This window comes from Stegostoma tigrinum, chromosome 3, assembly GCF_030684315.1.
Source record: "Stegostoma tigrinum isolate sSteTig4 chromosome 3, sSteTig4.hap1, whole genome shotgun sequence".
In the NCBI taxonomy this organism is placed as follows: Eukaryota; Metazoa; Chordata; class Chondrichthyes; order Orectolobiformes; family Stegostomatidae; genus Stegostoma; species Stegostoma tigrinum.
The window spans coordinates 101,536,268-101,556,918 of NC_081356.1; the positions used below are offsets into that span (position 1 = coordinate 101,536,268).

Here is a 20,651-nt window from a genome sequence, read left to right on the forward strand (position 1 = left end):
CTAAGATGCTGTTAAACCTTTAATCAGTTGGAAGGTTTTATTTGATTAATACGCATGGTGTAAATCCCTGAATTCCTTTCAAGTCACAGTCTTGAGAGAACTAAATGTTTTATCAGTGTAAAGAAGAGGTGACGTTTTAAGTCTGACGATGCATGTCATCCAGTACTTTCCAGGAGCAGAGAAACTATGCTATGTTCTTTGCAGCCTTCAACACATTATCGACGACAATGAGCACCTCACCAAGATCTTCCCCACACCTCCATTTCTCGCCTTCAAACAACCATCAAACCATAAACAGACCATTGTTGGCAGCAAACTACTCAGCCTTCAGGACAACATCGACGACAACGCTATACAACCCTGTTGTGGCAACCTCTGCATGACAGGTCAGATCTTCGACACGGACATTACCATCACACGTGGGAATGCCACCCACCGTGTGCACGGCAGATACTAATGTGACTTGGCCAATGTTGTCTATCTCATACTGCACGCAAGCATGCCCTGAGGCTTGGTACATTGGCAAAACCATGCTGACACAACGACAATGAATGATTGGACGCTGTGCAACAGTTGCCAGACAGGGTGTTCCCTCCCAGTGAGGGAACGCTTCAGCAGTTAGGGACATTTGGCCTTGGATCTTTGGGTAAATGTCCTCCAAGGTGCACTTCAGGATACACAACAACACAAGAGTCATTGAGCAGAGGCTGAAAGCCACGTTTGGGCCTCAGCTGGGATCTTGGGTTCATGTCACGCTACAGATGACCCCACCACACTCTCTCATACAAATTCTCACACAGGCATACATACACACACTCACACAAACACACTTACTCTCACTTTCTCTTTCGCCATTGTACGTGCACCCATGCGCATGCACGCACACACCCACCCTCACCCCCCCCCCCACACACACACACACAACACACACACACACTCTCTCTCTCTCTCTCTCTCACTCTCTCTCTCTCTCTCTCTCTCTCTCTCTCTCTCTCTCTCTCTCTCTCCCTCTCTCTCTCGCACACACAAACCCCTCGCGCGCGCACACACCCGCAGATGCATTTTATTTTGTTCAAAAGGCATATAATTTATGGACAGTCAGTGAATTGTAGTGTTTTATAAATTCCTACTTTAGAAATAAAACCAGACTCAAACTAAAACAAACAGATTCTAAACAAGGACTCAACATAACATGCATTGTCTGACCTAAAATGTTACCTCTTCTTTACACTGGTAAAACATTTAGTTCTGTCAGGATCATGACTTGAAAGGAATTCAGGGATTTATGTGTGGATATTAATCAATTAAAACCTTCTAACTGATTAAAGAATTAATGGCATCTTAGGTTTGTGTAATACATCCTGATTAATGGTGTGACCCTTTGATCTTTTACTTATAAATCATGTGTCTGATACTACCTCTGTCACTAACATCTGAAGAAGGACCAAAAGCTTGTGTTTTCAAACAAACCTGTTGGACCATAAGCTGGTATTGTGTGATTTCTGACCTTGTCCACCCCGGTCGAACACCAGCACCTCCACATCAATATACTGTAAGGTAGAGATTTTGATTGCTTTCCTTCTCTGAGTACCAACATTACCTAGATCATTGTTAATGATTAAATAATGCTGTATTGCTCAGCAAAGATCTAATTAAAAATGCCTTTGAAGTTGGGATTACAGGCACTGAGAAAGTGTTCTCGTGTGGTACTCCAACAGTATGTTAGAATGCCATCGATTTGCTTTTAGAAAATTAACCATTTCAGATGCAGCGTAATCTTGTCACAATAGAGGCTTTTAAAAGCTGTTATGCTACAATTAAGCTCAAATATGTTATTAAAGAAAAGTTATATGAAAGGAGTTGTGAAGTTTAATGACTTTTAGGAGCATATTTATGCTTTATTTGTCATTTTCCCCCTTCTTCACTGTATATGCCCACCTCCCACCTGTCCTGAAGGTTTTAATATCACTTTTGGGGGTGGCACGGTGGCTCAGTGGTTAGTACTACAGCCTCACGGCACCAGGGACCCAGGTTCAATTCCAGCCTCTGGCGACTCTCTGTGCGGAGTTTGCAAGTTCTCCCCGTGTCTGCGTGGGTTTCCTCCGGGGGGGGTGCTCTGGTTTCCTCCCACAGTCCAAAGATGTGCAGGTTAGGTGGATTGGCCATGCTAAATTGCCCGTAGTGTTCAGGGAATGTGTGGGTTATAGGGGGGATGGGCCTGGGTGCGATGCTGCAAGGGGCGGTGTGGACTTGTTGGGCTGAAGGGCCTGTTTCCACACTGTAGGGAATCTAGTCTAATTTTCTATAAAGTTTCCATCCAGTACGTGGTCCAAGCCACTGTAGTCCTAAGCAAGTAAGTGAAAGCCAGCATTTAGTTATGTCAAGATCTGAGCAAAACCTACAGCTTTACTAGCAGAGATAACTGCATGTAGTATGCATTACCAGCAGGGATTGCTAGACAGTTATTAGGGACATTAACCTAATCTATTTTCTCCCTAGTTCTTCATGAATTCTAGATAGCTTCTGATGTCTCAGCTCTTTCATTGTCTGATGGCAGCACAAATCAGCATGCAAATGCAGAAGCTACCATATATATAAATCTGTTGCTTCTTATCCAGTTAAGTGTTGGGGGTAGGCCTTACAAGCATCTTTAAATAGAATGTTTGTGGTGTCTATTCAGAATTGTGTAGCTGTGCAACATCCGCACCTAATGCTGCATTCTGCACTAACATGAAGATATGAGCGTTGGTATTTGCATTAGCATTTGAGAGGGGCAGCTCTACAGATGTGAACTTATGCAATCTTTAAACTGAATCTTTGGTGCCGGAGATGAATGAAAAAATCTCTATTCACTGACAAGGATAATACAGAAGCACACATTCATGTTGCTGAGCTTTGGAGCTTTTCTTACAGTCATTCTTTTTCACTTACTGTGAAGCACTAACTCTGATATCCACTACTCTTAGTGAGAATTATCAGTAAAATATAGTTTAAGTAAACAGGGCATAAGAATTTCCTTGGGACACTTATGGGAACTTTGACAATCTCTGACTATTGAGCCCAATTTATTTGTGAAGTATGATTATTTTTGAATTGACTTTTTAAATGGTTTGTATTTTTGGTATTGCGTAATTGCTTGTAAAATTAGAAATATTGTACACATGGAGGGTTCCACATCAGTGAATGTGTGTTATTATATGTCTTCCTACTTGCCTTATGCATTCAGGCAAAAATGTGACGGAACTAGAAAGTGATCCTGATGACCCTGATCCAGTTGAAGTTGCTGACACTGAATTAGCTGAAGCTGATTCCAATGCTGTAGCGGAGGGAACTGAAGCATCTTGCAGTGTGGAATGTCAGGAAGACGCAAGTAAAAAAGAAAGCACATCAAAGCCCTATCCAACTAAGTGTAAGCGAAAACGGAAGAAAAAATCTACTCCAGAGCCAGCAGAACAAGAAACTGCTGAAGATCCACCTCAGGAAGGAAGCACTTCTCAGAAATTAAAGCAGGAAGTGCAGCAGTGCAAGATCGGTAAGAATTTTTTGAGCTCTCTATTGTAGTTATGACTGTGGGTTGTTCTGTTGAGCTTTATCATTCATCTTTTCACCACCCATTCACTTAGGCCAGTTATATATACTTTTTAAAAAAAAGCCAAGATGTTGCCAGTCCTCTGCCATGGGTACTGTTTAGTCAATTGCTGTAAAGTAAGAAAGACATCTATGGTGACTACTCCCTCGAGTTTCTTATTCCCTTTATATGGGCAAGTGCCTGGTTAGAATTTATCTTTCAGAAATGCCACAACCTGAAGATAAAAACTCGCTGCCTTCACAGTTGTAGGCTTGATCCCATACTGAAAGCAATAGAGCATTTCTGTTTGTTCTGCCTTGGTTTTGTTGTTCTTTTGGTGGTAATTGACTTAAAATGCCAGGTTAATTTACAGAAGAAACCTCGAGCTGTTGAAGTGTACTACAGCCTAGAGAGCAGATGATTACTTTAAATTTAACAGTCATCAAGGAGACATGAATGCATGATTGCACTTGATTAGCACTGATAATTCCAGCTCTTCCCCTCCACCCACTGCATCCCAAAACCAGTCCAACCTGTCTCTGCCTCCCTAACCTGTTCTTCCTCTCACCCATCCCTTCCTCCCACCCCAAGTCGCACCTCCATCTCCTACCTACTAACCTCATCCCACTTCCTTGACCTGTCCGTTCTCCCTGGACTGACCTATCCCCTCCCTACCACCCCACCTATACTCTCCTCTCCACCTATCTTCTTTTCTCTCCATCTTCGGTCCGCCTCCCCCTCTCTCCCTATTTATTCCAGAACCCTCACCCCAACCCCCTCTCTGATGAAGGGTCTAGGCCCGAAACGTCAGCTTGTGTGCTCCTGAGATGCTGCTGGGTCTGCTGTGTTCGTCCAGCCTCATTTCATTATCTTGGATTCTCCAGCATCTGCAGTTCCCATTATCACAGATCGATTATCTAGTTTTCTTAGTAAATACAATTACAGGCTTATTATCAAAACAAAACTTATTCAGGAAAGGAGCAATAATTGGTTACCATATACTGTCAGAAAGATAGAAAAATAAATGCTTATTTATTGTAAATTTCCCCAAAACAGACAGGTGAACAAATACACCTTCTCTCTTTGGAGAAAAAAGATAAATTTTTTTTCAGAACTTGGCCTAATGGAGAAAACTAACACTTTGGGCCAATGGGTTATTCTTGAACGCAAAAGGACAAAATGTAGGTTACTCTGGCATTTTTGATCGTGACTAATCACACAAGATTGTCTCTGAGGTCTTATTCCACTTGCTGTGGAAATCAGGTGATGATCCTTCAGTTCCTGTTTCAAAAGAACAAAAGGTTTCCCTGAAATGAACAAGATCACCTGAACAACTGGTTCTTAGCAGGGTTTCCTCCAACACAGTTTGGATTGCTCCAGGGCCACTCAACTCCTGACATCATCATAGCATTTGTTTTAACATTGACAAAAGAGCTGAATTATAGAGGTAAGGTGAGTGACTGCCCTTGACATCGTGCAGCATCAAGGAGTCCAAATAGAACTGGAGTCAGTGGGAAATGAGTGAGAAATCACTTTGTGCCAAGAATGGCTTCAACCAGCAAAGAAAGATGGTTGAAGCTGTTAAAGATCAGACATCCCAGCTTCAGCGCACATCTGAAGGAGTTCTTCAGGGTTATGTCCTACATCCAGCCATTTTCAGCTGTTTCATTAATGACCTTCCCTCCATCATAAGATCAGAAGAGTGGATGTTCGCCAATGATTTTAAAGAACCTCCTTTCAGCACAGTCCTTAAAAGCTCAGGTCATCCAAGTAATTTTAAATGTATTGCGCCTTTAGAATAGAGCTAGGCATTGGAGGCTACCTGGTTTCTGGGACATCCTGACTTATTAAGGAAATAACACTTCGATAATACTAAGTAACAGAATTTAATAAGAAAGTTGCACCCAAATAAACAGTATATGTTTGTACTCTGGCTATTACTTCAACAAACAGGTTTTAGGGTTGTACCTGTTGGGTTGAAAGGAAACCAACCCATGTGAATTTGACATAAAATCTTGTAAACGTAAAATACTTTTTATCTCGCTGCAATTGCTACTGATGCAAATATATTTTTAATCAACAATTTGAACAGGAATTCCAAAATCTTCAGCTTTGACTTCTGCCGAAGAAGACAGCAGTGGAGACCAGATTGCAGAACATGAAGATGAATGTCTTTTAGTGAATAGTGAAATATCGCTTGAGCAAGAGACCTCTGAAAACAAACTGCCTTCCAAAACACACAGAAAAGCGAATCACAATGATGAAGGCCGATCTTTGAGGTAACCTGTTTCTATAATGCTTTTAATGTAATGGAGAATGATTTTAAAAAAGATGAGGGGCAATTTTTTTTTACACCGTAGGTCATGTGTGGAATGAACTATTGGAAGTAGGAGTAGGTGTGGCTACAGTTACAACGTTTAAAAGACATTTAGATAAGATGAAATAAGCAATGTTTGGAGGGAATATGTGCTACGTGCAGATAGGTGGGACTAGTTTACTTTGGGATTATGTTCAGCCTATACTGGTGGGACTCAAGAATCTGTTTCTGTGCCACCGTGCACCCCTAAAAATATTGCTTGAATAGAGACTCGAACCCGGGACCCTCAGATTAAAAGCCTGATGCACTACTGACTAAGTTACCTGGGCTCATGTGCAAACTATTAAACTCAGTCATCAACTTGGCTGAGATTTTTGCTGGAAGGAACATTAAAGTAGCAAAATGCAAGACTTTCATGAAATTAAGGTAAAACATAGTAAGGAATTGACCAGCATTTACTGCCCATCCTCAAAGTTAAAAGTAAACCACATTGCTATGGATCTGGAGTCCAATGTAGGCCAGATCAGGAGAAGATAGCGAAGACATTAGATGATTCTTAACCAAAGAGCTACAGATGCTGGAGATAAGAAATAAAAACAGAAATTGTGATGAACAGCATGCCTGGCAGGGTCTATGGGGAGAAAACACTTGATGTTTCAAGTCCAGTTATACATTGTCATTCGGCTAACGTTTTATTTACAATCTTTAAAATATTAAATTCGAATTTCCGCATAGTGAAATTTGAACCAATGTCCTCAGCACTTTAGCCTCGGGCTCTGGATTACTCGTCCAATGACAGTACCATTATGCAACCATGTCATAGAACTTCCCATGCAGAGTTCCACAAGTGTTGCCTTAACAGTCCGAGGTGGTAAGTACACCAAACAATTATATTGTTAAATCATTGGAGTTCAGATTAGCAGGAGCTGAACAATAATCTGGCTAGGATACATTTGAGTTAATTGATTTTTTTTAGTTGGCACAGTACAAATTATGGCCTGGCACAGTATAAGCTCAACAATGCGAAAAATACTCGAGTCAAGCTGAAAATCCATGAGAAACCATTTGATAAGTTGAGGTTCTTAGCCTCATGTTGTAATGCTTCTGAGACAGATTTAGTTGTGTTGGATAACTAATGGAATGTAACAAACTCGAAAATAAAATTTCAGATTTCTTGTTTAAAACAACCAAAAGATAAACAGTATATTCTGCAGAAGTGCAACGTTAGTGAAAAGTTCATGGATTAAAACTTCTCCAAAAGAAGTGTTTTTTTTAGGAATTGCAAAAAATCGCGCAATTTATAAAGATGAGTGAAAATATCCTTGTGACCTGCATTAACCGAAGAAATGGTGACACCTTTGAATGGCATGATTATTCGAAAGAATTTGCTCATTGTTGTTCCATGAATTTGGGTTCTGTAGCAAATCATAATGGTGTGATAAAATGAGCTGTTCTCTGGTTGGGGATTAATTACGTAGCTTGTTTTAAATTTTATTTGCTCTGTGAGTGCTTCATTTTGTAGAAATCCACATCATGGCGATGACAAAACAGAAACAAAATTCAGGTAAAATGGAGATATGTAGCAGGAAACTCTGTTTTAATTGGATTTTTTTTGAATTCCACTAAATAATTGAAAGATGGCTGTGGTTGTTGGAGGTCATTCATCTCAGCCACAGGATATCACAGCAGGAGTGATGATTGATGAGGACAGGGCAGTGGATACAGTCTACACGGACCAGGTATCTCATGGCAGACTAATATGGAAGCTGAAGTCACATAGTATCCGCAGGGAGCCAGTAAGGTGGATACAGAGCTGGCTTGGTCATAGAAAACAGAGTAGCGGTGGAAGGTTGTTTTGCTGGATAGAGATCTGTGACTCATGTTCCACAGGGATTGGTGCTGGAACCTCAGTTGTCTGTAATATATATGAATGATCTGTTTGGATTTATTTATTGTCATGTGTATTTTGTTACAAAATATAGTGAAAAGTGTTGTATCGTGTTGCCACTTTCTGGTGCCGTCTTAAAACTCAGAAAAATAAACCTAAACATAGCAAATAAAGGCAGAAAAGTAAAGAAATAAAAAGTGCTCAAATTTACAGTCCTCCTTGTTAAATGCTCTGCCGTGGGCCATAGGCCCGCTGGCCAGGCACGAGTCCCCTTGGCCGCACCACTGCTACTGAAGAAAAAGTTGAACTCTTCAGCTGCATCTCGCCTCTAGTGATGCTCTTGAGTCCTTACTGGACCTTGCCAATACAGACATCCCGACTTTGGGTACCGTTATGGCCCAAATGCACCTCCACCATTGTCAGGAGTCTGCTTTGGGCCCACCTTGTTGATGCAGCCACTGCTGATGCTTCAGAATCTTGTCCTGGGTCCAAACTCTCCTCCACTTCCATGCATCTGCAACGCACACAGATGCCACCAGGAACCTAAACTCTCCTCTGCCACAGCAGTGTGATTTGGCACTAGGACTGCCTCATCGACGCAGAAGCCAGCAACCCAAACTTGTTTCCGCCACTGCCATGTTTTCGTGTTGAGCTATACTTGTCACTGTCAATGCCATTACTGTGATTGAGCTCTTCAACAAGAGGTAAGTAAAATAAAAGAAAAGAAAGGAAGATCAGAAGAGGGAGGGAAAAAAGAAATCAGAAATTGGCTTGCTGAAAGAAGACAGAGGGTGGTAGTTGATGCGAAATGTTCATTCTGAGACCAGTTACTAGTGGTGTACCGCAAGGGTCGGTGTTGGGTCCACTGCTGTTTGTCATTTTTATAAATGACCTGGATGAGGGCGTAGTAGGATGGGTTAGTAAATTCGCTGACGACACTAAGGTCGGTGGAGTTGTGGATAGTGACGAAGGATGCTGTAGGTTGCAGAAAGACATAGATAAGCTGCAGAGCTGGACTGAGAGGTGGCAAATGGAGTTTAATGCAGAGAAGTGTGAGGTGATGCACTTTGGTAGGAGTAACCAGAAGGCAAAGTCCAGGGCTAATGGTAAGATTCTTAGCAGTATAGATGAGCAGAGAGATCTCGGTGTCCATGTACACAGATCTTTGAAAGTTGCCACCCAGGTTGACAGGGCTGTTAAGAAGGCATACAGTGTTTTAGCTTTTATTAATAGAGGGATCGAGTTCCGGAACCAAGAGGTTATGGTGAAGCTGTACAAAACTCTGGTGCGGCCGCACTTGGAGTATTGTGTATAGTTCTGGTCACCGCATTATAAGAAGGATGTGGAAGCTTTGGAAAGGGTGCAGAGGAGATTTACTCGGATGTTGCCTGGTATGGAGGGAAGGTCTTACGAGGAAACGCTGAGGGACTTGAGGCTGTTTTCATTAGAGAGAAGGTTGAGAGGTGACTTAATTGAAACATATAAAATAATCAGAGAGTTAGATAGGGTGGATAGGGAGAGTCTTTTTCCTAGGATGGTGACGGCGAGCACGAGGGGGCATAGCTTTAAATTGAGGGGTGAAAGATATAGGACAGATGTCAGAGGTAGTTTCTTTACTCAGAGAGTAGTAAGGGAATGGAACGCTTTGCTTGCAACGGTAGTAGATTCGCCAACTTTAAGTACATTTAAGTCGTCATTGGACAAGCATATGGATGTACGTGGAATAGTGTGGGTTAGATGGGCTTGAGATCGGTATGACATGTCGGCACAACATCGAGGGCTGAAGGGCCTGTACTGTGCTGTAATGTTCTATGTTCTAAATAAAAAGAAAGGCAGACAGAGCAGATGAGTCCTGGGCTCAGAAGCCCTGCTTCATTGTCATCTTGCCAGAATGATTTGGAGGAGAGTGTAGGTGGTGTGATTAGTAAATTTGTGGATGACACAATGATTGGGGGAGCTGCAGATAGTAAAGAAGATTGTCAAATGATACAGCAGGATGTAGATAGGCTGGAGAATTGGGTGAAGAAATGGCAGGTGGAATTTAATCCAGACAAATATGAGGTGATGCATTTTGGAAGGTCTAATGCAGGAGGGAGGTAGACAGTAAATGGCAGAATCCTTAAATGCATTAACATGCATAGTGATCTAAGCGTTCAAGCCCAAAGTTCCATGAAAGTGGCAACACAAGTTGATAAGGTTGTCAAGAAGGTCAAGAATGCTCACCTTCATTGGTCAGGGCAAAGAAAATAAAAGTTAGCAAATCATGTTGCAGCTGTATAGAAATTTAGTTAGGCCACAAGTGGAATATTTTGGCAACCACGACTGTACACATGGCTAGAAGAATGTAGAGGCTTTTGGTGAGAGTATAGGAAAGGTTTACCTGAGTGAAGAGTGACTTAGACTCCGTGTTAGCTGGCGCGCTCTCCCTGGATGCTGTCTGACCTCCAGCATTTGTTGTTTTCGATACAGGTTCCAGCATCTGCAGTAATTTGTTCTTAGTTGAATGTTGCCTGGTTTGGAAGATATTAACAATGAGGAGAGGTTGAACAAAGCGGGTTTGTTTTCATTTGAAGGAGAGGCTGAGGGACGACCCAGTAGGAGCTTACAAGATTATGAGCAGCATGGATAGAAAAGATAGAGGTTTTTTCCCAAAATAGAAATTTCAGTTACTAGAGGACATTGGCTTGAGTTAAAAGGTGGAAGGTTTAAAGGAGTTGTTAAAAGCCAGGCACCACTCAAAGGGTAGTATGTGCTTGGAATGCACTGCCAGAGGAGATGGTAGAAACAGATACATTTAGGGGGCATCTTGTCAGATACATTAACAGTCAGGAAACATAGGTGCAAAAAGCTGAAAGGTTTTTAAATTTAGAAAGGTGTCATGAGTTGGCGCAGGATTGTTGGTCCAATAACCTGTTCCTCTGCTGTACTGTTCTTTGTTCTTTTGAGTTCCTCCGGGTAATGTTCTATGCGCAATCATCTTCAGCTGCTACATCATGCCCTTTATTCCATCATAATGTGAAAAGTGGGAATATTTGCTGATAATTGATTGCACAATGTTTAGCACTGTTTGCAATTCCTTAAATACTGAAGCAGTCCACTTCCAAATGCAGCAAGACCAGGACATCATACAGACTTGAGTTGATGAGAGGCATATTTGGTATTAAAATAATTGAAATGCCAGGAAATGCCATTTCCCATAATAAACAATCCAACCATTGCCCCTTGACATTGAATAGCATTGCCATTGCTAATTACCCCAACTCCCTACATCCTAGAAGTTATCATTGACCAGAAACTAAGCTGAATTAGCCTTCTAATTACTATTGCTACAAGAGCTGATCAGAGACTGGGCATTCTGCAGCAAATAATTCACCACTTGCCTTGTCAGTCCACCATTAAGAAGTCACAATCATGAGTGTGACGAAATACTCTCCATTTCCCTGCACGTGTTCAGCTGTAACAAGATTTGAGACTCATAATACTGTCCAGGATATGCAGTTCACTTGGTTGGCATCCCATCTAGTACCTCCGATATTTATTCCCTTCACCATCAGCACACAGTGGCAAAGGTTGCAACATTTGCAAGATGCACTCCAACAATTCACCAAGTCTCCTTCAGTAGTATCCTTCAAACTTACCTCCTCTACACCTTAAAAAAAGATGAAGGCTGCAGCTGTTCAAGAAGCAACTCGCTACCATCTTCTTGAGGGCAACAGGAAATGGATAATAAATGTATCCAAGCCAGTGACTATTACTAGTCTCGTACCATGCCACCGTTTTAAAAACGCCACTGCTAATGGTGTGTTATGAATCTTGAAACTTAGAATGCATTTTGAATTTATTATTGAAATTATTCTGTTGCCTAAATATTTATTTCAGTGATCATGAAAGTGTAGCACCATCAGAAACGTCCCCCCCAGTTACAACAGAAACTTCAAAGAAATCACGTGTTCGTGCGCAGAAATTTAAACCCAACTCAAAAGCAATTGGAACAAAAAGAGCAGGAGATAAAAATGGTGATCAAACTGCTCCAGAAGCTATTAGATTTTATGATGGTGACAACAAGGAAGACAAGAGTGAAAAAGTGCAAGAATCACCTGTACAGGATGTCGATCCTCCTAACTGTGATCCCCCTGAGATCATGAATAATGAAGTGTCAGAAAAGGTGTGTGTATAATATGTACTGTCATTTAAGTGTGCAGCATAACCTGACATCTTGCATCGACTGCCATCTTTTGTTGATTCAGAATATTAGTTTCAAAATGGTAATTGTTCGCATTGTAAACTGCTTCCTAACAATCTTGAAAAGCCAGTTGACATTATGATTTACACCTAATCTAAGAATCTCCCTCTTCCATTACCACTTCTGGTTTCACAGTCTCATTTCCAATTCAAACTGCTTGCAGCAGAATAAAACTTCAGTTTTATTAGGTAAAATTAAGATACTGTCAGAAAAATGGGAGTGAGTAATGTGATGACCAATTTTCCTGGTACTATAAAGGCCATGTTATATAGAATTCTCCTGCACCTAGCAATCTTCGGGGATAGTACGAACTGCCAATGCTGGAGTCTCAGATAACAAGGTGTGGAGCTGGATGAACCAGCAAGCCGAGCAGGAAAGCTGATATTTTGGGTCTGGACCCTTCTTCAGAAATGGAGGAGTGGAAGGGGACTGTGAAATAAATAGAGAGAGGGGGAGGCAATGATAGAAGTGGACAATGGTGCAGATAGGTGGAGAGAAGACGGACAGGTCAAGGAGGCGGGAATGGAGCCAGTAAAGGTGAGTGTCAGTAGGGAGTTGGAATGGGGTTTGGTCAGTGAGGAGAGGGGGGTGGGTAGATGGAAGGGAAGATGGACAGGTCAAGGAAGTGGGGATGAAGCTTGTAGAGGTGAGTGGAGGTATGAAGGCAGGGTGGCGGTTGGGTGTGTTCCCACCTACACTCACCTCTACAAGCTTCATCCCTGCCTCGTTGACCTGTCCTCCCTCCCTCACTGATCAACCCTCATCCCAACTCCCTACCGACACTCACCTTCACATGCTTCACCCCTGCCTCCTTGACTTGTCCATTTCCTTTCCACCTATCTGTTCTGCTATCCGTCTTCTCTCGCTGCCTCCCCCTCCCCCCATTTATTTCCAAATCCCCTTTTCCTTCCCCCATTGCTGAAGAAGGGTCCAGGCCCGAAACTTCAGCTTTCCTGGTCCTCTGATGCTGCTTGGCCTGCTGTGTTCATCCAGCTCCACACTTTGTTAAAGCAATCATTGAGAGTAGTTTTCCTTGTTCTAGCAACTGATTATTTTGTTGCCTCTCTCCTTCTGATCAAACCTCATTTATGGTATTTATGAGTGGCACCCACATTCATGTGACCTGGCATCCCCATTTCCTGTTCCTGCCCAACACTGGGAAGTTTACCCTATATTGACGTTTCTGAAAACAAGCTTTGGAACAGATAACAATTAAATTTGTTTTGTATATGATGCCTAAATGGCCTATAAAATAACAACATTATTTATCTGGAAGTGTTGCCAAAACAGGCATCTGCAGAAATGGCCAAATTTAGACAATCATTTTGACATTAAGACAGGGCTTGTGAACCTCGTATTAGTTTATTTTCTCATCAACAAAATTATTCTGTCTTTTTTAAAAATAATTGGCAGGTTTTTTTTCGACATTTGGCATAATCTTGAAATGATTTTACTTTTGTGTAGGAGAGCAACAGTTCCCCAATATCTGAAACAGCTGAAGCTGATAAAACCAAGAAAATATTGGAAAACAAAACACAAGGTTCTGATACTGAATCATGGTAATGAATTACAGTTTACTATACCTATTAGTTTTTCTCAGCACAGGGCACTATTCAGCCATCCACTGGATGGACAGACAGACAGTTAATGTTCTCTCAGGTTGTTTTAAGTTTTGCTACGTGATCGGCTGTTAAGCAAATTTGAGAGTGACTTGTGACATCACCTAGTTTTTCAGTTTCTTCACTCTTAAAATTGTTTTGTGCTGATTGCTGTGTTATTCTTGGCTCTTACTCATAAGAAATATTAAAGTGAACAATTACAAGACTTGGTAACTAATAAGAAGGCTTTTTTAAAAAAGGAACTGTTTGTAAAGAATCAAGGTTTGTGGGGGGAGTTAACTTTTCTTTGAGAATAACAACTGCCCAGCTTAATTTTATCAAGGACTACCTTTTTCATTTTTGGGAGTAAGTTTTTTCGTTTTCACAAGTACAGAATTCCATTTCCTTATTTAATTGGTGTTTTCTCTCAAATTTGGATTCTTGATATAATTCCTTTTCAATGATAAACTAAGACCTTACTGTGAGAGTTGTCTCATTCTAATGATTTGATGCAATGAAATGGCAATCAAACAGACATAAGCAGCTTATGTTGATTTGTAGCAAACTAAATTACCATCAACCATGCAGAAATTAATGTGCATCGCATTTCTGGAGGGCCAGTTGTGGCTAATGCGGCTTAAAACCTGTGAATGATAGATTTCTATTGCTGAATTAATCATAGACTACAGAATGTGTAATTTGGGAATTAGAATGTGTAATCAGAGAATAATATTCAGATGTGATATGAATAAAGTTAGTTACAACTGGGATAGATTCACTTTACAGATGCTTGCCAATTAGCTGTGAAATTACTATACAGATGCTGTATTGTATATGCAGATGCACAGTAGCCCTTCCAAAAGGGGCTTTTATTCTTTTATGAGCTTCCTGATTGTCATGTGTGTTTACATGCTGTGATATTTGCAGTTCCAGCTTGAGAGAAGTGTTTAAAATCGTGAAGCATTTTGATCAAGTAAATTAGAGATTGTTTTTAGAAGAGTCAGTCCACAGAGGATGGATTTAAGGTTAAAAAGACGCAACAAGTAATGACCTGGAAGGAAGGTGGAAGCAGAAAATTACATTCAAAAGACTGCCTAGTAAATCAAAATAATACATAGGGAAAGAGCATGGGTATAGAATAATTAGATAGCTCTTCCAAAAAGTGAGAAACGTTCAATGTGACAAATAGCTAAGCTATATTAATCTGAGGCTTCTTTTCACCTTCGATACGCAGCATAGCAGCAACTGTTTTGTCGATTAACTTGACTTTGCAGGTTATTTGTCAGACATAAGGGTGATTTTACCTGCTGTTACAGTGTATTGTAAATTCTGATCTATAGTGTACAATTGCCAAGGCTGGGAGGGATAAATAAAATATTTGCAGTTTAAAGATGCTAGATTTGGATTTTATTTTTGCTGTTTCAGGCCAATGGAGAAACAGGAGGAATCAATGCCCAAACCAAACCATGCAGCAAGGAGACGGTTCCAGAAGCCTAAGCCAAACTTGGGAAGAGCAGTTGTGTTAATTGTTGAAAACAAGATTGCTCCAGAGCAAGAGAAAGTTGTTACAACCGAAGAGGAACGAGATCTCAGTCCAGATATCGCAATTGCTGAAGTTCGTGAAGCCAGTGAGAAGACTGGAGCAGATTCTTATTTTGCTTCAGAGGCACAAACCGTGGATACTTTAATACACAGTAATGTGCAGAGACAGCAGGATGCACTGCAGGGTTCATCAGAAGCCAGTAAACCAATAGCCCCAATATCTCAGGTATACCTGAAAGCTGGTGTCTTTCATTCCTGATATCATTTTGATGAATCTGTACTGTACATTGTCTGCTTTTAATATTATTTTTACAATGATACCTGGAACAGAATGCAGCAACCTTCAATATGATCTCCCTATTATCTTCCCTAAATTTATCATGCCCCTTTTCGTGCTATTTGCATCTCTGCCTCCCACTCAGATGCTCATTAACTGATGGTCTGTCATATACTTCACACCCTGTGACACACTATGTACTTTGTCTCATTCTCCTACTGTCCAAGAGCCCTTGGTCACAGGTCATTGTTTGGAGATGTGTCCTGCATGTGTGACATTAAGTGCAGGTATCTCATAGTACAGACTTCAACTCCTCTGCCCTCCTGTATTCTAGTCCGTTCAAATGTTAAAGTCAAGCATTAATGCAATAATTTAATCCGTCTCATAATTGCCCAGCTACATTCCAGTACTAAACTCCTACATTTTTCTGCTGTGTGCTACACTTGATGTAGAGAATAATCACTTGCAAGTAAATTGAGTGAGTGCACTTCCACAGTAAAAACAGACACATAATCAATAATTTAAGTTATTGGCAGCTTAGAGCAAATATTTAGTATTTGCTAAAAACTTTAGCATTACTAAATGCTTTAGTATTGAAATGTCAAAATGGAACATTAAACCCAAAAAGTACAAAAAAAATCACAGTACTCTAACTTCAGTTCCTCTCAAATCTCTGTTTTAGGTGATGTGTGAGGACATAGTTAATGTAAGTTTCCTGGAGTCTGCTCATTTATGGTTCCAAACATGTATATTTGTCTAACTTTAAAACTGTTATGTACTTTGATTTTCAGTCAAGAGTGCAATCTCTGGAGGCAGCCACTAATTCTATGGAAATAGAGGCACAAAGTATTGTAGCTTCAGATAATGAGATGCCACGAACTGGCTACCAGGATTCTAGCGGAAAGCAGCAATCGCAAATGCCATCTGAGTATGACAGTCAAGAAGAACATGAAGATTTGAAGCTGGATTCCGTTCAGGACAATATTATAAGCAAACCAACTAGGTATTGTGCAAAGAGAAAGGGTTGACTTTTTTTGACAATTGTATATTATTGAAATATGTAAAGGAAGATTTGGAAGTTGTTAAGACCTCAGTGTATAGGTCATTGAATGTCATATCTATTGTATTCTGATGAATGCCACATTATCAATGAGTAAGCTTATCATGTAATTTGCCATTGGGTCGTAGAGATAAGAATGTTGATATCTGATTCAATTCCTGTCTTGAGCTCATGTGGCAGAATATTGCCATTAGCCTTTATTGTCCTAAATTGTGAGAGGGGATAAAAATGAATGATTGTTAACCATTGACCATATCTGGGTGTGTTTGCATGGGAGAAAGCCTTTTGAGCACCTAGTCTCATTTGACATGGTCTCTGTTTTATATCTATGGTGTAGAGTATCAACTTTATCTAATGAATGACTACCATCTTTAGCTGATTCATCAGTGATCTTCACTGATGATTGCACAATGTTCAGCACCACTTGCAATTCCTCAGGTACTGAAGCAGTCCATGTCCAAATACAGCAATGTCTGGACAATATTCGGGCTTGAGCTGAAAGTGGCAAGTAACATTCATGCCCCCCAAGTGCCTGGCAATGACCACCTCTAACAATGGAGAATTTAGCCATCGTCCCTTTAGTGGCGTTACCATCACTAAATCCCCCACTGTCAACATCCACCAATCCTGGGGGATATCAGATGGGAGAATGGAAATGCTGCATTGTGGGAACGTTTTCCTGACTCCTCGAACCCTGATCACCATCTACAAGGCACAAGTCAGGAATGTGATGAAACACTTTCCACTTGCCTAGATGAGTGCAGCTCCTACAGCACTCAAGCATGAACACCATCTATGACAAAGCAGCCCACATTCGCAGCAGTGTGTACAATCTACAAGTTTCACTACAAAAATTCAGCAAAGCTGTTTAGACAGTACCTTTCCAACTCATGGCAACTTCCATCCAGAAGGACAAGGGCAACAAACATATGGGAACACCATCATTTTCTAGACTTGGAAATATATTATTGTCCCTTTCGTGCTGTTGGATCAAAATTCCAGAATTTCTTTCCTCATAATATTGTGTTTCTACCTACAGCAGAAGGACTGCAGCAGTTCAAGAATGCAGCTCACCATCACCTTCTTAAGGGCAACTAGGGATGGGCAATAAATATTGGCCCAACCAGTGTTACCATGACCTGTATTGAATTAAAAAATAAATTATTGAGATAAAGGAAGAAAAGAATATGTCAGTACCTCTAATTTGCCTCTGCTGTTGTCCTAGTAGCTGCCACTTCATAAAAAAACCTCAAATTAATTACAGTGCTTGGATGATGTAAGAGTAACTAACATTTCTGGTGACGGTTTGGAACATTGAATGCTACCTTAAGTGGTGTTGTTCAAAATACAGCATAAGTGGGATTATATTGCAGTAAACAAAATTAGTGAGATGTAGCAAGGAAGACACAATATTATCCCCAGTTTTGGTTGATTTTACCAGGCCATCAGTTATATTAAAATATTTTTAAAATACTGTTGTTTAAAACAGAAAATTTAAAACTCTTTCTTTTATAGGTCTGGACGGCAACCCAGACCAACAGCATTTTATAAATCTCCAACAGAACAAAAACCATCATCCTCTTCTCCATTATTACCTGAAGCAGAAAATGAGGATAAAAGCAGGAATAGACGTGCACGGTCTCAAAAAACTAAACCTAAACTCAACAAAGGCTTGAATAAGAAAGAGATAAATAAGAATGCTGGGAAAGGCCAGGGAACATCAAAAGTGAGACTAGTGACCTTGAGAGCATCCCAGGAAGATGAAGAAGATGATGAACCTGAGCCGATAAAAGAGGATGATGTCTATCTCATCAATCCTGAGGAGGTCAACAAAGTACCAGCTTTTGTGCCAATCAGCCTACGCTCTCCTGAACCTGTTCAAACTGAAGTCGAGGAAACCATGGAAGAGGTATGATTAAACACTTGAAAATATGTTGTTAGAATCATTGCATGGCTGTGCTTTCAGTTGAAGATTCTTTTTGTCGGTGCAAGGTTTATGACAACTGTGTAGTTAAGAATAGTGTTTTACGACCCACCTTGATTGCTATTTCTTTGTTGTTTTAGTAGTGGTTTAGAATGTGGTAAATATTAGTCCAAACTTTTCATTCAGAATTTTTACAAATTGAAGTTCTTTTCTTCCCCTACACAAACAAACCCTGTTCAGTGGCGGAATTCATTTAACAACGTAAGAAATAGGAACAGGAGTAAGTACTTCACCAATTCAAGCCTAATTTCCCATTCAGTGAAATTGTAGCTGAGCTTCGACTTCAAAACCGTTTTTTTGCACCATACCTGTATCCTTTCATGTGCTCAATCTGTAGAAATCTAAAAATCTCCGTCTTGTATGTACTTAACGACAGACTCTGCGCAGCTTTCCGGGCAGAGATTTCCAAAGATTCTTAATCCAAGTGAACAAATTTCCCTTCATCTCAGTCCTAAATGTCCTGTCCTCTGCTTGAAGAGGCCCCCACACCCTCCAGGGGAAACATTCTTTCTGCATCAACTCTGTTGATTTCTCATGTTTGAATATGGTGATCTCATTCTTCTAAAATCCAGAGGGCTAGTCTATCTAGTCTTTATTCATAGGAACAATTTCCCCTATCGTAGAAATTTGTTTGATAAACTTTATTGACGACCTCTGTCTATGATATAGCCGTCTTCAGGTAAAAAGACCAAATCTGCACCCACTTTTCCAGGTGTGCTATCACCAAAGCTCTTTGTAAGATACCTTTGCTCTTACACTTAATTCCTTTCGTAATAAAAGCCAGGACGCCATTTGTCACCTTAAATTGCTTGCCATACCTTCATGTGAACTTTTCATGACTCTTGACCAAGGATACTTGACTGTCTTTCAAGTTAATCACTTCCCAGTCTCTTACCATTTAAGAAGCACTCTGAACTTTCTGTTTTTCCCTCCAAAATGGCTGACCTTTTATTTTTTTTCACATTGTATTCCCTCAGCAAATTTTTTGCCACCCATTTGACCTCTGCTCACAACTGTACTTCCACCTAGTTTCAGTCATTTGCAAAAGTGGATATATTGCATTTAACCCTATATGCAAATAAATGATTTAGCTTGTGAATTGTTTGGATTTCATGCACTGATGTAAACAATACCCCACTAGTCACAGTATACCAACCTGTAAGTAACCCATTTATTTCTGCTGCCTGTTTTCTGTCCATGAAACATTCATCGTCATTGTCTTTATTGGTCAGTGCATTGAGTATAGGAGTTGGGAGGTCATATTGCAGCTATATAGGATGTTGGCTTGGTCACTTTTGAAGTATAGCATGCAATTTTGGTCTCCCTCCTATAGGAGAGATGTTGTCAAACTGGAAAGAAACTAGAAACAGAGAAGATTTACTAGGGTATTGCCAGGGTTGGAGAGTTTGAGCTATAGAGAGAGGCTGAATAAGCTGTCTCTATGTTCCCTGTAGTATCAGAGGCTGAGGGATGACCTTATAAAGGTTTATAAAAACATGAGGCACATGGATAGGGTAAATAGACAAGGTCTTTTCTCTGGGGTAGTGTTGCCCAAAACTAGAGGGCTCAGGTTGAAGGTTAGAGGGGAAGGATATAAAGGGGACCTAAGGGACAACTTTTTCACGCAGAGGGTGGTGTGTGTATGAAATGAACTGCCAGAGGAAGTGGTAGAAGCTGGTATGATTACAACATTTAAAGGCATCTGGATGGGTATATGAATAGCAAGGGTTTAGAGGGATATGGGGCAAATGTTGGTAAGTGGGACTAGATTTATCTAGGATATCTGGTTGGTATGGATAAGTTGGACCAAAGGGGCTGATTCCATTCCGAATATCTCTTTGACTGTATGGCCCATACCAGTCTAATTGTCCCACCCTGTCCCATGTGCTCTAATTATGTTTACTAACCTCTTGTGTGGAACCTTAGCAAAAGCTTTCTGAAATGTAAATCATATACACTGGGTTTCCTCTCGTTTACTTTGCTAGTAACGTGCCCAAACATAATTCCCCTTTTGTATGCCCACGTTGATTCCACCAATCAAGCATTTTGTAAATGTACTGTTATCATATCTTTTATTATCATCTCTAGCATATTACCTTCGGGTGATGTTAGGCTCAGTGGGCTAACTTTTGCAATCTTCCAATCTTCTGGAACCAGTCTGGAATCCAGTCTTA

The 20,651-nt window shown here is 40.6% G+C and overlaps 1 protein-coding gene across 3 annotated transcripts in view; it reads left to right on the forward strand.

Moving 5' to 3' along the window:
• The window catches only part of LOC125451072 (transcription factor TFIIIB component B'' homolog), a 64,270-nt gene that overhangs the window by 6,782 nt on the left and 36,837 nt on the right, over window positions 1–20,651 (forward strand). For 2 of the 3 annotated variants that reach the window (XM_048527776.2, XM_048527777.2), the window contains exons 8-14: window positions 3,227–3,532; window positions 5,661–5,847; window positions 11,653–11,938; window positions 13,481–13,575; window positions 15,040–15,382; window positions 16,225–16,436; window positions 18,009–18,402. In XM_048527776.2, coding sequence (XP_048383733.2) covers window positions 3,227–3,532; window positions 5,661–5,847; window positions 11,653–11,938; window positions 13,481–13,575; window positions 15,040–15,382; window positions 16,225–16,436; window positions 18,009–18,402 — 1,823 coding nt within the window. Of the gene's footprint in view, window positions 1–3,226; window positions 3,533–5,660; window positions 5,848–6,683; window positions 6,757–11,652; window positions 11,939–13,480; window positions 13,576–15,039; window positions 15,383–16,224; window positions 16,437–18,008; window positions 18,403–20,651 lie in introns of those variants that run through there. The other variant, XM_059644791.1, reaches the window with a different exon arrangement.